General features: G+C 37.4%; 1 protein-coding gene across 3 annotated transcripts in view; it reads right to left on the reverse strand.

Moving 5' to 3' along the window:
• Positions 1-15649, reverse strand: part of FAM13A (family with sequence similarity 13 member A) — a 330318-nt gene that overhangs the window by 70816 nt on the left and 243853 nt on the right. For all 3 annotated transcript variants that reach the window (XM_049630875.1, XM_049630874.1, XM_049630876.1), the window contains one exon: positions 2447-2488. In XM_049630875.1, coding sequence (XP_049486832.1) covers positions 2447-2488 — 42 coding nt within the window. The remainder of the gene's footprint in view (positions 1-2446; positions 2489-15649) is intronic.

Here is a 15649-nt window from a genome sequence, read left to right on the forward strand (position 1 = left end):
TCTGTATCGTGTGTTAAAGATAAAACCCAACCTAACAAATCCTACCAATTTGATAACCGTGTTTCTCATCTCTGTAGGTCCAGGATTACTGAAATGTTCACAGCAAGTCTAGCAACAGTTATCAGAGGCCATCAGGAAATAAGGGTCATTTATATAAGGCAGAATGAGGAAATATTTTTTTTCCTCATAGAATAAGAATAGACCTATTCTTATAAGGGTGAGTTCCTCCAGATGTCATACCAGTTCTTTAGAGGAAGGCAGTATGGTTTGTGAAGCAAACTGGCACAAATAATTTTATGATGGCTATTATCTATTTAGAATCCCTTTAAGATAAAATTATGCAGGGAATAATGCTATTAAAAAGGAATACCTCACGAGAACAATTACTACTTAGAATAGCAAAATCTTTCTGAACCTCCATTAAATTAAATTGTGATGTATTCAGTTGAAGCTGCATTCATGCAAACATCCCAATACTCATTACTGAAGATGGTAGGATAGATTTCCTTCGTCCAACATGAAGAAATACTTCAGTACAGGGGCTAAAAAGAGTGCATGATGGGATAGATAAGGTATCCCTCTAAAGCTGTATAATCTTTCAATGTGTCCAAACTTCTTTTATCACCACACTATTTAATTCTAAATAGCTGGCATGGAAAATTCTAAACATATTCTCCTCAAACCACATTTTTCTGCACTTGAAAAAAGAATCACATCCAAACTCATCAAATGGTACACATTAAGTATGTACAGTTTTTTGTGTCTCAATAAAGCTATTAGAAAATTTAAAAGAACCATGTACATAGTTTTAAAATGTTCAGATTAAGAAAAAAACATTTGCTTAAATAAAATGGGTTTTAAGAAATTTAAGAACTTCAGCTTTTCCAAATGTAGTTTTCTACCAGATGCATAGTAATTTCATTAAAACTATTTGTAGACATTGAACGAGTATAGTCTAACTTGGGCATTAGAACTTTTATATTTAGAACTCCATATCCCAATGATTCAAGATTACCTAACAGTGGCACACAGGGGTGTCAGTGAATTAATATGTACATACAAACCCATCCCACACCTTTTCCAAACTATGTAAGATATAAAAGAAGTAAAGGTTGTCAGGAAACACATAAGCAAGAACACATCAGTCTTGGTATAATTCCGGAATCTCTTTAAAATTCACAAAGCTAAGAGAGGTCAGTCCTGCCCTCTCACTGCTTCTTTACCTAACAAAGAAGAAAAAAAAATCCCAATTTATCCTGTTGGATCCAAATTCATACTAACTAGTGCTTTTTTAAATTCTCTCTACCTCCTTATCACATCTTCCCTCCTTTTCTGCCTGATCCCTGTTGATGGAAGATGCTCTAAAAAGGCCCATTTATGTCTCAGCAAGGAAGGAAGGAAGGAAGGAAGGAAGGTGTGTTGGAAAGTCTTTGAGCAAGAAACTATTTATAAATATTTATTTAGTGCCTAATATACATCAGGCACTTTTCTGTATGTTAGGGATACAGCCATGAATATGACAGACAAGACCCCTGTGTTTATGGAGCTTATGTTGCTGCTATGAGGCAAGATGGGTAATAAACAAATCGTGAAATTTCAGATGATGATAAATTCCCTCCAAAATGGAGTCCAGGATTGGAGAGTGACTGTGGATAGTCAGGGATGGCTTCTCGGACGAGAGGACATTGGAACAAAAAAGTGGACTATAGGAAAATTATTGGCCAGGCTGAAAAACAGCCAGTACAAGGGCTCTGTGGCAAATATACGCTTGGCCTATTCCAGAAAGAGGTCACGAGGTTGCAGCATAATGAGCAATCTAGTCAGAGAGGTAGGCAAGGGCAGGTGACTGGAGTTTAGATTTTAGACCATGTGCAATTGGTGGCCTGAGGGAAAAAAAGGCAGATGATGGACATAATCAACAGAACACTATTGCTGCCCTGTGGAGAAAGGATTTGTTGCCATCATTAATTTGTTTTTGATTCTGTGTCCCTATTGGGCTGTAAAGTCCCTGAAGGCAGAGCCCAAAGCTTATCTGACATTACACACTTAACACTCTGCTTGGCATAGTGCAGGTACTCAATAAATGCTGGCTGATTAAACATTATGAGGGAAGAAGAAAAGATACTGTTACTACTTTAGCCTTTAATGACATCCTTCATTGCAAGATACCTCCCCCAACACACATTTTGCAAATATTAATAGACTCTGACATTATTTTGACTGAAGCAAACATCTTGCATGTTCAAACGGTTGAGTCGTCTCTAGTCACACACCCACACAGAAGCTCAAACAGGAACACTTCTTATTTAGTCCTCTTCTCTGGTTTTAAAAATAATCATTGGTTGCTTACTGTATTAATTTCCCAATACGATACACCATTAGAGTAGCTTTTTTTCTGTTTGATAAATGGGAAAGGAGGGGAAAAACCCCAATCCAAAAAACTTACTCTCCAGTTGTTGAAACATTGCTGACTTGGGATACATGCGTACTGTGGAAAAGAAGCACAAAGAAATAAAGTCAGATTAGAGCACAGAGACTGTGAACCCAATGTCTGAAGGGGATTCCAGGCTGAAAGTATCAGCCAGACTCTGACTGTTCTCTGTACAACGTTTAACCATCCACTGACAGATGCTGATTTTCACTTATTTCTAGAATTAGAGGATGGCCCTGGGTGTTTACTCCTGAAAGGTGCTTCCCTCTGCCCCTCCGTTTTAAAGATGTCTATGACATAGAGTTCTAAAGTGATCTTTACAAACCATCTCTACCTTCTAACCCTACCACCACAGTTCTAGTTCAGGGTCTTTTCATTTTCCCAAAATGTTAATACAATGTTGCTGACTGCTTTCCTGCTACCAACTCTACCCATTCCTGGCGCTCCCCAGCCCAAATCTGGTCCCTCCTTGTCCACCTCCTCCAGACGTGCATACAGAGGCAGCTTTCTAAAGCTGCTCTGAACATGCAGACAGCAGCAGGAACCACAGGGGACAGAGAAGAAGGAAGCAACACTGGTTTCTACAGGACTATTTCTAAGCCATTTTTTCTTCTCAAGTTCCTCAAGATGGAGAATCCCTCAAGCTCTACAATGTTTCATCTCAACACCTAATTTACAGCCCTTTTATTGAGCATTTATAAACTCCTTCTACCTCCCCGTTTTATCCAAAGCCTGAATTCCTTCAAAAACATTACAAAGTAGTCAAACGTTAAGTGGAACAGTGGGATTATAGAACACTACCTGATCAGCACACTCTGGAACTTCTCCCCTCTTGCTTGCACCCTGTGTTCATACAACCACAGCGAGGGTTGAAGCTAGCAAATACTTTAGCAGCATCAATACCAAGACTTTCTCACAGTCAGCCTTCCAGTGCTTAGTCAGCTTCTAAATCAAGATTCAAAAGTCTGCTTAAAAGAAAATCCTTCATGCTTATCAAACTACAGTTTTACATAACAGACAAAACAGTGCCCTTTTTTCCTCATTCTTTGTAGAAGACACCTGAAGAAAATGACAGTCCTTAATGACCAATACTGATGGCAGCCTTTCAAGCACCCCAAACATCCTCATATGTGCTACGCAATTTTCAACATACAAAATTGATTTTTTAAACCACCTGTTGGGTTTTTCTTCTATGTACATGTGTATCTCATCTCTTTCCATTCTGAATCTAAGTGCCTCAAGGGACGGTATGACACTTCTCCTTTACTGCTATTATGCTCCCTGCCATTACCACTATCATCAGACAGAGCTTAGCACTTATTATCCCAGAGGTGAGCAACACTCACTCTTCAGCCCAGAGAATTTCCTTTAAAAAAGCCATAGCTATTTTCACGGCCACAAACCACAGTCAAATCCCGGAAGAGACACAAAAAATAATGCTATCGTTCACAAGGGAAACTGATGTGAAAAATCGCAATAAATGAACAAATGAACAAATAAATACACTCTAACACTTACTGAGTACTTAGTATGTTTCAGACACTGTGCTAAGTATTTTGTACATAGATTTTCTTGTTTGCTGTTTACGATAGCTCCCTGAGGTAGGTACTATTGTTTTCTCAATTTTCAGATGAAGAGGTTAGAGGTTAAGAAACTTGCCCACAGTGACAGAGCCAAGAAGTAGATGAGCTGGAATTTGAACCAAGAAAGTTTTAGCTCAGAGTCTAAGCTTTTAATCACCACACCAGACATTCAATCCATCACTAACTAGAAGAAAAACTCACTAGAATCATCTTTGTAGATGGAGGCTTGGACTTAGGTATTTTACTTTGCTTTTAATCACAACCATTTTTTATCTGCTTCACAATGCCTGTTATTCACAGTGGTTCCCAGGTTACATAACCAATAATATATCCTTTGCTGTTCTCTGTCCTTAACTGGAACAGGCAGTTCCTGCTTTTGATGCTTTGTGGCTCACCCTCTGTAAAGTCAACACTGTATAATTAACTCCTGCATTTCACTTCTCAATGCAGTTGCACAACCTTAGTTTTGGGAACATGGACCAATGTGAATGATGACTCCAGGAGAATACAGAAGAGGGAGAAAATGTGGATCTTCTAGATGCTAAAAATATTCCAAAGACATGTAAGTATAATCAGCCAATTAGTCCTCCAGGCCATCTCAGAATGAGGAGATGTACATCCTTTCTTCTCTTCTACATACTTTTAACCTGAACTTCTTTTTGCTTATTCAAGCACACACTGATGTTTTTATGTTCCTTTTGGGGGGCTGGGGGCCAGGACACAAAAAGAAAGGTGAGGAAGAAAGAGACAAGAAAATGACATCAAGTAGAACCAGGTTTTGAGATCACTAACTGAGGAAGTGCTTCTCAAACATTAAGGCATAGCTGAATCACCTAGGAGCTTGTTTACAAACAGACTCTCCTTCAATAGTGTAGGTCTCAGGAAGGGGACTGCCTTTCTAACAAATTGTACAGTGATTCTAAGGCTGCTGATTTGTGTAAGACACTGATTAGCAAAGCTGTAATTCCCTGCAACTCAAATTCTTTAAGACTTCAATTACTTGGATATCACAATAGCTATTTTTAAACTTTCTAATCTAAGTAATGAGGGTATGAGTTGGAAAACTTAGGCTAGCATAAGTGAATAAAAGGCAACATGTGAAAATTTCCCTCGTAGCTTGTAACCTAAGCCATGTAAATCAGTCTTGTAAAATTTATTTATTTATTTTTCAATGTTTATTTATTTTTGTGAGGCAGAGACAGAGTGCCAGTGGGGAAGGGCAGAGAGAGAGAGAGAGAGAGAGAGAGAGAGAGACAGACAGACAGACACAGAATCTGAAGCAGGCTCCAGGCTCTGAGCTGTTAACACAGAGTCTGATGCAGGGCTCAAACTCGTGAGCCACGAGATCATGACCTGAGCCAAAGTCGGCCTCTTGACCAAATGAGCTAGTCAGGTGCCCCCAAATCAATCTTTTTTTCTTTTTAATGTTTATTTACTGATTTTTGAGAGAGTGTGTGCACAAGTGGGGGAAGGGCAGAGAGAGACACACACAGATCCCAAGCAGGCTCCATGCTGTCAGCAGAGAGCCCAATGTGGGGCTCGAACCTACGAACCATGAGATCATGACTTCAGCTGAAAAAAAGAGTCAGATGTTCAACTGACTGGGGCCACCCAGGCACCCCAACATAAATCAGTCTTAAAGAGCCATTTTCAGAATGCAAAATAAATGAATAAATCAATAACAAAAACAAGTAATTAAATCATATTCAATTTTGCTTATATATTGATCTTAGGTCAAATTTATGATAATTTAGTTTCTTCAACATTCCTTTGGAAGTTTTGGTATACTTAGCATGCCCATGTTTTCATGTTTTTAAAACAGAATTTGTGTAAAGCAAGTATTCTGAGAAGAGAATATTTTCCATTGGAAATCAAAAAAGGGAAGTTCCGGTCTCAGCTCTGCAGTTAATGAGCTGAAATCATACATTGTCAGTTAGCCTGGCTGTTTGGATTGGTTTCTTCCTACAGAAAATGAAAGGCTTGGCTACTGATCTCTGTGGTTTTCTTTTAGCTCTAAAAGTTTACTTCCCTAAAGTTTAAATCATTACAAAAGGTTATAACTGCATAATGTTTTATGATAGTTTCGGTCATAGTTATGGTTTATTAAATACCAATATGGCTTTGGTGAGGTATCCAAACACCTCTATAGTTCCTGTGGGATAATTCACCACTAACAAGATTTCTAAGAATATTTAATGACAGAAATAGGGGTTATATTTCCATAGCTATAATTGACTCATGAAGGTAATTCTAAGACACTGATAAGAGAACAATAAGCAAATAAGCTAAAGTGAAAGATTTCCTTCAAGCCACATGTAGCTTGTTTTTTATCCTCTGCAGAAAGCTAAGAGTAATGAATTCTTTCAGAGCCCTTTGCTAACAAAATTTCTTACCATGCAATATAAACACTTGAATATGGAAGAGATCATATCATAATGTTGATAAAACAAGTATTCAAAACTGAAAGAGGGGCACCTGGGTGGTTCAGGCAGTTAAGCATGTGACTCTTGATTTTGGCTCAGGTCATGATCTCACATTGGTGAGATGGAGTCCCCCTATGGGCTCTGCGTTGACAGCCACAGACAGAGCCTGCTTGGGATTCTCTCTCTGCCCCCTCCCCACCATGTATGGGCATGCTTTCTCTCTCAAAATAAACAAACATTAAAAAAAAAAAAAACCTGAAAGAAATAAGCTTATATGCAGACTCCAGCACTATGGACAATTTCATTACCCAAGCCTGCTGTAAGCGACAGTGCAACTGCATTCACTATTGGTATAGTTATTTAAAATAGATTCTAAGCCTACTCTGCAATACATTCTAAATTTTTTTAATGTTTATTTATTTTTGAGAGAGAGAGAGTGAGTGAGCGAGAGGAAGAGGGACAGAGAGAGAGGGAGACACAGAATCTGAAGCAGGCTCCAGGCTCCGAGCTGTCAGCACAGAGCCTGATGCGGGGCTCGAACCCACAAACTGTGAGATCATGACCTGAGCCAAAGTCAGATGTTTAACTAACTGAGACACCCAGGTGTCCCTGCAATATATTCTATGACATACTTAAATATATTTAGTCCGTATCTCTATTAACAAAACTCAAACTACATTTCTGGAAGCTGAATATGCTCAACAATATTAGTCTATAAATTTGCATGTGATAAGATGCACAGAATGCCTGTTGACAAGTGATTTTCTAATTAGAGCTCTTGGTCTGAAATAAAGAAATCTACATATAAAAAGAATGAAGTTTCAATTCTACTAAAATCCGACATCTTGAAAGAGCATGTGTTCTCTTTTTCTGTATGTTCTCTTACTTCAGTGTGTTTTCTTTTCTGCGGTATATAAATCTGAAGCAGGCTCCAGGCTCTGAGCTGTCAGCACAGAGCCGATGTGGAGTTCAAACTCACGAGCTGTGAGATCATGACCTGAGCCGAAGTTGGACGCTTAACTGACTGAGCCACCCAGGTGCCCCTAATGAATAAGGATATAAAAGACAATTAAGTGATATTTAATTCAGCCTAAGCATGAAGATCATGTAACTAATCAAAATAGCATCAAGCTCCTAATTTGTCTATTTAAGAGAATACACTATTTTTAGTATTATTTTAAAATACTAAAACAGTTGATATGCAGCGTCAACATTTTAAGATGAATCTAATGTTATTTCTTGCAATTGCAGAACAGATTTCTAATTAAAGCTTTAACCATTGTCTTCAGTGGACAGTGTCATACAATAAAACAAATGCACTTGATCTTCAGTGTTTATTCACTTTAAATTTTAGCTATTATTATATGTAGAAATTAATGGAGCATTTATAGGTGCTCAACTTTGACAAAAATTGTATCACTGTTTTGTGGTGGTGTTACAGATAGTTCGGATTTAAAAGGCCTCACTTTTTTGGTTTTAAATCATATACTATGCATATAATACTAGAACATAAATTGAAAACATACTACATGGATATGAGTCAGTAGGAGGAAAATATTTATCCTCATACTTTATCAAGTATGTTTATCAAGTATGTTTATCAAGTATGTTTATCAAACATTACACTTCCTAGTCCCTTAAATATTAGGATTGATTTGAAGAAAAAAAATTATTCTTCATTCCTGTATTTTCATAATCTATTAAGTAATTTCTAACAAATTAAAGAGAGTCCATCAAAATAATGAAATACTTTTCTGTTCAGGCCCTAATTATTGGAGTCTTTAGTTTTACATATTTAGCATGTTTTTGCATAAAAAGAAATTCAGTTTTAGTTTTTTGACCAGGGCCTTTATAAAGCAAAATTATGAATGAAATGGATAGTTCACTATGTATACTCCTTTACAGATAAGTTTACACAGCTCTGATTCTCTCTCATTTAATCTGGCTTCAGAGTGTGTCCTTAATACAGACATAATCCTTATTCTCAAATAATGCTATTCATATACATCTTTGGCTATACATTTAGTTATTTTCTTAGAATTAGAAAAGATTACTTGATCTTTGGATCCAAATGGAATTTTCTTCAATTTTTTTTTTTTTTTTTTGAGAGAGAGAGAGAGAGAGAGAGAGAGAGAGCAAGAGAACACACATGAATGAGAGAGCATGGGAGATGGAGAGGGAGAGAGAATCTTAAGCAGGCTCCATCCTCAGTGCAGAGCCCTGACTTGGGCTCACAACCCTGAGATCATGACCTGAGCTGAAATCAAGAGTTAGACATTTAACCTAAAAAGGCACCCAGGAGCCCCTTCTTCTCAAAATTTATTTTTTATTTCTATATTTTCAGGTTTACTAGTATGAAATTGCAAGTAGTCTCTGATCTTTTAAAAACTACTACATACCTTGACTGCAAATTTCAATTTGGATTATTAGGATTGTTCCATTTTTTCTCAAGTTTATTAGAGGCTTTTCTCTATTTTTAATATTTTTCAACGTTTATTTTTAAGAGAGAGAGAGAGAGAGAGAGCGAGCACGTGCGCGTGCGGGGGAGGGGCAGAGAGAGAGAGGGAGACAGAATCCGAAGCAGGCTCCAAGCTCTGACCTGTCAACACAGAGCCCCATGCAGGGCTTGAACTCACAAGCTGTGAGATCATGACCTGAGCTGAAGTTGCACTTAACCAACTGAGCCACCCATGTGCCCCAGAGAGGTTTTTCTCTTTTAAAATTTTCATTTTTATTCCTAAAGAACCAGTTCCTAGATTCAAACATCAGTTCTGCTCTTTTCTCCGTTTCTATTATTATTATTAAAACCTTTTAAATTTCTTTTTTTTTTTTATTTTTTTTTTATTTTATTTTTGGGACAGAGAGAGACAGAGCATGAACGGGGGAGGGGCAGAGAGAGAGGGAGACACAGAATCGGAAACAGGCTCCAGGCTCCGAGCCATCAGCCCAGAGCCTGACGCGGGGCTCGAACTCACGGACCGCGAGATCGTGACCTGGCTGAAGTCGGACGCTTAACCGACTGCGCCACCCAGGCGCCCCAAACCTTTTAAATTTCTAAGAGGTTGCTTTTCTTCCTTTATATGGCTTCTTATTCCGATTGTATGGCTCATTTATTTTTAATCTTAAGAAGATGAAGTCACCTTTTAAAAAAGAGCTTAGAGGGGTTTCTGTCAGTTCAGTGTCAGACTTTGGCTTAGGTCATGATCCTGCAGTTCGTGGGTTCAAGCCCACATCAGGCTCTGTGCTGACAGCTCAGAGTCTGGAGCCTGCTTCAGATTCTGTCTCTCTCTCTCTCTGCCCTCTCCTGCTTGTGCTCTCTCTCTCAAAAATAAACATAAAAATTTTTTTTTCTAAAAGAGCTTAGAACTCACAAGTTTTCATACGTACTTTCCTCCTTTTTCTTATCAATAGTCTATACTAGTTTTTATTTTGTCTTTGAATTTTTTTCCTCCCTTTAGGAGAGTTTTCATTAGTTGATTGGGAATTTTTTGGTATTAATTACACTGTGGTTAGAAAACATGACTGTTAGGGGCGCCTGGGTGGCGCAGTCGGTTAAGCGTCCGACTTCAGCCAGGTCACGATCTCGCGGTCCATGAGTTCGAGCCCGCGTCAGGCTCTGGGCTGATGGCTCGGAGCCTGGAGCCTGTTTCCGATTCTCTGTCTCCCTCTCTCTCTGCCCCTCCCCCGTTCATGCTCTGTCTCTCTCTGTCCCAAAAATAAATAAAAAACGTTGAAAAAAAAAAATAAAAAAAATAAAAAAAAAAAAAAAAAGAAAACATGACTGTTAAAATTTCCACTTTTTGAGAACTTTCAGATACAGCTGAATAATTCTTTAGAAAGTAGCAGGAATGTTTGAGCCCTACTTGTATGGTGCAAAGTTTAGTATGTAATGCTCATTTTATTTTTTAAGTTTATTTATTTTGAGAGAAAGAGAGAAAGCACGATTGAGGGAGGAACAGAGAGAGAGCACGAATAGGGGAGGGACAGAGAGGGAGGGAGAGAATACTAGGGAGGCTCCATGCTCAGCCCGATGTGGGGCTCGATCCCATGACCTGCACTAAAATCAAGTCGATGCCCAACAGACTGAGCACCCAGGCACCTCTGCAATGCTCATTTATTTTAAATCTCATTAATTATATCAGATACTATGCTATACTGTGTGCTATGTACTTGATAAACTTTGTTATAGACAAACAGTTTTATGTATAAGTTCTATACTTCAAATTTATTTGCCTGTTTATCCTTGAGTTTAAATTTCTTTCATTTATTGCTGTGCTATTTTACACATGCTAATATATAACCTTTACGTGCTTAGTCATTTTGTTTGCTTGCTTGTTTTTATGAACAAGCTACTTTTATGAAGTAGCCTTCATGCCCAGCATGAAGCCCAGTGTGGGGCTTGAACTCATGACCCAGAGATGAAGACCTGAGCTGATCAAGAGTCTGATGCCTAACCAACTGAGCCACCCAGGCACCCTACAATTTTAGCTTTTATCAAAGAATTTGATCATTTACATTTGTTGTTATAGTTGATGTATTATTCTAGTTTTGTGTTTTTACTTTATGTTTTCTAATTTGGGAACTTCCTTTTCCTTTGATTTCTGTCTTTGCTCTTATCTTCTGGGGGTATTTGGATTATAGAAAATCTTATAGAGATTTCCAATAGTGGTTTTTCTCATACCCATACATCCCTAATTATTATTTATCTCTGATTATTAAAACTAAAACACCTCCCCCAAACAAAACTCCCACTTCAATTAAAAAAAAAAGAAAAGAAAAAAAGGAAACTCTACCTTCTATGAAAGACAAGAAATTCAGAATGTTATTACTTTCTTTGCCCCTCCATCAATGATAGTTATCAAGTTTCTACTACTTTGTAATTCACCTCTCAATTAGATGGGCATAACCTTTGATTTCTACTTTTATTTCTATTAGTATGTTTGTTTTCTTAGAATCATAATTTTTAGGTTGGCTTTCCAATCTCTAACCTTCATATCTAGCATTATTTCTCCCAGTTTTTCTTATCTTTTTCCTTTCCATTTTGGAAGAGCTTTTCAAGTTTCTTTCTCATCACATACTTGATTTATTTTTTATGTTTTATTTTTTAATTAATTAATTAATTTTTTTTAGTTTAGAGAGAGAATGTGAGCCAGGGAGAGGGGCAAAGAGAGAGAATCTTAAGTAGGTTTCATGCTCTGCTCAGAACCTGACACAGGGCTCATTCCCATGACTCTGGGATCATGACCTGAGCCGAAATCAAGCATCAGACATTCAACTGCTGAGCCACTGAGGCACCCTTGTGCTTGACTTATTTTTAATAATTTCTGCTCTCTATTGTTTCCCACATAGTTTTTGAAATCTCTGCTAATACATTTCTAGGCTCCCTTCTCCTCATTTCAGTTATTCTTCTGTGTCCCTAGCCTTACAATTGTAAATCAATTTTCCCCTTACAGATTCCTACTTACATTTCACAGAGGGTTAGTCATGTCCTTGAGCATATTTTTGAGAAGATTAGTAATATTACTTTCAAGTTTTCCTCTGAATCGTATAAAACGCAATTCTCTGCAATCTGTTTTTACATGGAGTCCTCAGAGCAAGTCATCCTTTCTCTTAGTTTGTAATTTTTCTTTATAGGCCCCAAATAGTTCTTCATGTTTTGTGGTTCTGAAGGAATCAATCAATCCAGGCACAGCTATTACCAACAACTTGGGTGGTAGATCATTCTTTATTTCATTGTCCCTTGGCTGTGGGTAGATGCCAGCTCATGAATTTAGATTTGAAGAGCCACCATATGAGTCTGCACTAGAATAATCTATAACGCTTAGATAGGTACACTTGCTATTTGGTCCAATTTTCTAAGCTGGAGAATCAAGAATAAATTTGTACTTTGTGCAGTGTACTCTTCAAAACAGGCATTATGTCTGATAATCTTCCTGCCTTTATCCTCTTCTCAAATGCTTTAAGTGACTGAGTATCTCAGGAGGACCCCCTCTCCTTTCCATTGTTTTGTATACTAGACATTCTATCTTTGAAGAGATACTGACATAAAAAAACTAATGGGGGCAGAGAAGTGAAAAAGAATATGCAACTCAGCTCTGAATGGTTCAGAGAATAACTTTCTGTTCAGTAGGGGGAATGTCACTTGTTTTTCTGGTCAGTAGTAGACAAAGGAAGGAAGTCAACTAATTTTTTTTTTCCCCTTCCTTCTCTCTTTGTGACCATTTGTATTGTTTAGATAGTGGAGTGTGAAGTCTGTAAAGTAATAATAAGTTTCTCAGTCCATCCCACTGATATGATCTTTGATATATGGTTTTCTTTATCATTGTTATAAAGCGATCTCCAGTTTTTGTCTTTAATATCATCATTACAATTTAAATGGGAATCTGGAAGTACTTCTATTAGGTAGAGCTAATCTTCTATTTGTTTAAATTAAAAGTTTAAATTAAATTCAAATCTGAAGTTCTTTTTAAAATTTATTTATTTTTAATGTTTGTTTATTTTTGAGACAGGGAGAGAGACAGACAGAGCATGAGTGGGGGAGAGGCAGAAAGAGATGGAGACACAGAATCGGAAGCAGGCTCCAGGCTCTGAGCTGTCAGCACAGAGCCCAACACGGGGCTCAAACCCAAGAACGAGATCATGATCTGAACTGAAGTCTGACGCTTAACCAACTGAGCCACCCAGAGGCCCTGAGCTGTCAGTACAGAGCCCAACGTGGGGCTCGAACTCACAGACTGCAAGATCATGACCTGAGCCAAAGTTGGATGCCCAACTGACTGAGCCACCCAGGTGCCCCTGAAGTTCTTTTTTAAAAAAAAAAAATAAATTTAAGAGACAGAGGGAGGAGCAGAGAGAGAGAGGGAGAGAGAGAATCCCAAGCAGGCTCTGCACTGTCAGCACAGAGCCCAATGCAGGGCTCAAACTCACAAACCGTGAGATCATGAGCTGAAATCAAGAGTTGGACGCTCAAGCGACTGAGCCACCCAGGTGCCCCTAAATCTGAAGTTCTTATAAACAGAAGTCTAAGGAAGGCAGAAAGACTGAAGAATAGAGCAGCAAGAGGTCTAGACAGAATGGCTCTAAGGATGTCATTTCCTGTGAGTAAACTTTTCCTTTGCCTTCTCATGCTGAGGAAAGATGTAAGAATACAAAATATAAAAATTCATATAATTTATCAGTATAGCCTAAATAAGAAGCTTAATATTTTAATTAACACTGATAGAATTAAACCCAGAATCTATACTAGTCTCATACTAAGTAAAAAATATGACTAGCTCAGAAACCAAGAACTTAATATTGAATACCTAAAGAACTATATGATACACATTAGTTAAGTTTATAATCATTCTTCAGTATAAAATAATTATACTAGTGGTCTGGTTTAGTGTTTTCTAGCTAGGGGTATATCTCTTATGTGACACATTTTTCCCTCAAATTTTTTGTTGTAGTAAAACACACATAAAATCTATTATCTTAACCATTTCTTAGTGTACAATTCAGTGGCACTGAGTATATTCACATTGTTGTGAATTCATTCCATTCATCTCCAGAAACTTTTTATCTTGTAAAACTGAAGCTCTGTACCTATTAAACAGTAACTCCTGATTCTCCCCATCCTCCCAGCCCCTGGCAACCACCATTCTTTGTGTCTCTATGAATGTGATTACATTAGGTACTTCATGTAAGTGGAATCATACAGATGTCTTTTTGTGACTAACTTATTTCACTTAGCAAAAATGTCCTCAAGGTTCATCTGTGTTGTGCATGTATCAGAAGTTCCTTCTTTTTTTAAAGGTTGAATAAGACTCCACCATGTGTATACACTGAGTTTTGTTTATCCATTTATCCACTGAGGGACACTTGGATTGCTACTGCCTTTTTGGCTATTACAAATAATGTTGCCATGAACATGGGTGTACAAATATTTCTTTGGGACCCTGTGACCTGCTTTCAATTTCTCTTCATCTTTGACCACACTTGTTATTTTCTTTTCTTCATAGCAGTCATCCTAATAGGTCTGAGGTGATATTAGAGTTTTGATTTGCATTTCCCTGATGGTTAGTGATGTTCAGCATCTTTTTGTGTGCTTATTTGTTATTTGTATAACCTCTTTGGAGAAATTTCTATTCAAGTTCTTCACTCATTTTAAAAATCATTTTGTTGTTGTTGATTTTTTGGAATTCTCCATATATTCTGGATATTAATCCCTTATGAGATAAATGGTTTGCAAATATTTCCCCCATTCTCCTTTTAATTTCTGTTGGGAGTGTCTTTGTTGTTGTTGTTTGATGCACAAGATTTAAAAACTTTCATGAAGTCCAATTTGTCTACCCTTTCGTTTCTTTCCTGTGCTTTTGGTGTCATATCTAAGGAATCACTGCCAAATTCAGGACTGGGTAGCTTTTGCCTGATGTTTTCTTCTGAGAGTACTTACAGATTTAGCTCTTACATTTAGACGTTTGATCCATTTTGAGTTAATTCTTGTATATGAGATATTAGGTGAGCGGCCAACTCCATGCTTTTGCATGTGGATATCCAGTTTTCTCAGCACTAGTTACTGAAAAGACTATCCCATGACACATTGAAAATATGGACACCCACCACCGCTCGAAGGTCAGAATCTTGGCTAGTGAGATGCCAGCATCTTTAAAGAGCTCTACATACTTTGTATCATAATGATGGTATTGTCAAAAAACAGAAAATAATAAGTGTTAGGAAAAACATGGAGAAATGGGACTTGTGCACTATTAGTGGAAATGCACTTAGAAATGGTTAAGATGTCAAATTCTATGCTATGTGTATTTTGCCACAATTAAAAAAATTAAAATGGTTAAAATGATACAGTTAATGTTATTTATATTTACCCTCCCCCCGCAAAAGAACTGTACAGGCAGAGATAATATGCTTCCTCAGTTTAGAAACACCGAGTTAAAAAGGACAATGGAAACAAATATTTTTAATATATACTTATTTGTGTTCAAAGATACCCAAATGTCTAGTTGACCTTATTATCTGGGAAAAATCAAGTAGCTAATCAAATAAACAGCCTGCTTGTTTGCTGTATTTGGTAGTCAACAACAAATAGAATGATACATTACTTCTTTAAACTATCCCATCTAAAAATGAGAATTTTTCCCTCAAAATGGTAATTTAGAAAACATACAATATGCTTGAGAAGAAAAATAAACTATTAAAATGTAATAAAGTATGAC

Source organism: Panthera uncia, chromosome B1 (assembly GCF_023721935.1).
Source record: "Panthera uncia isolate 11264 chromosome B1, Puncia_PCG_1.0, whole genome shotgun sequence".
Classification (NCBI taxonomy): Eukaryota; Metazoa; Chordata; class Mammalia; order Carnivora; family Felidae; genus Panthera; species Panthera uncia.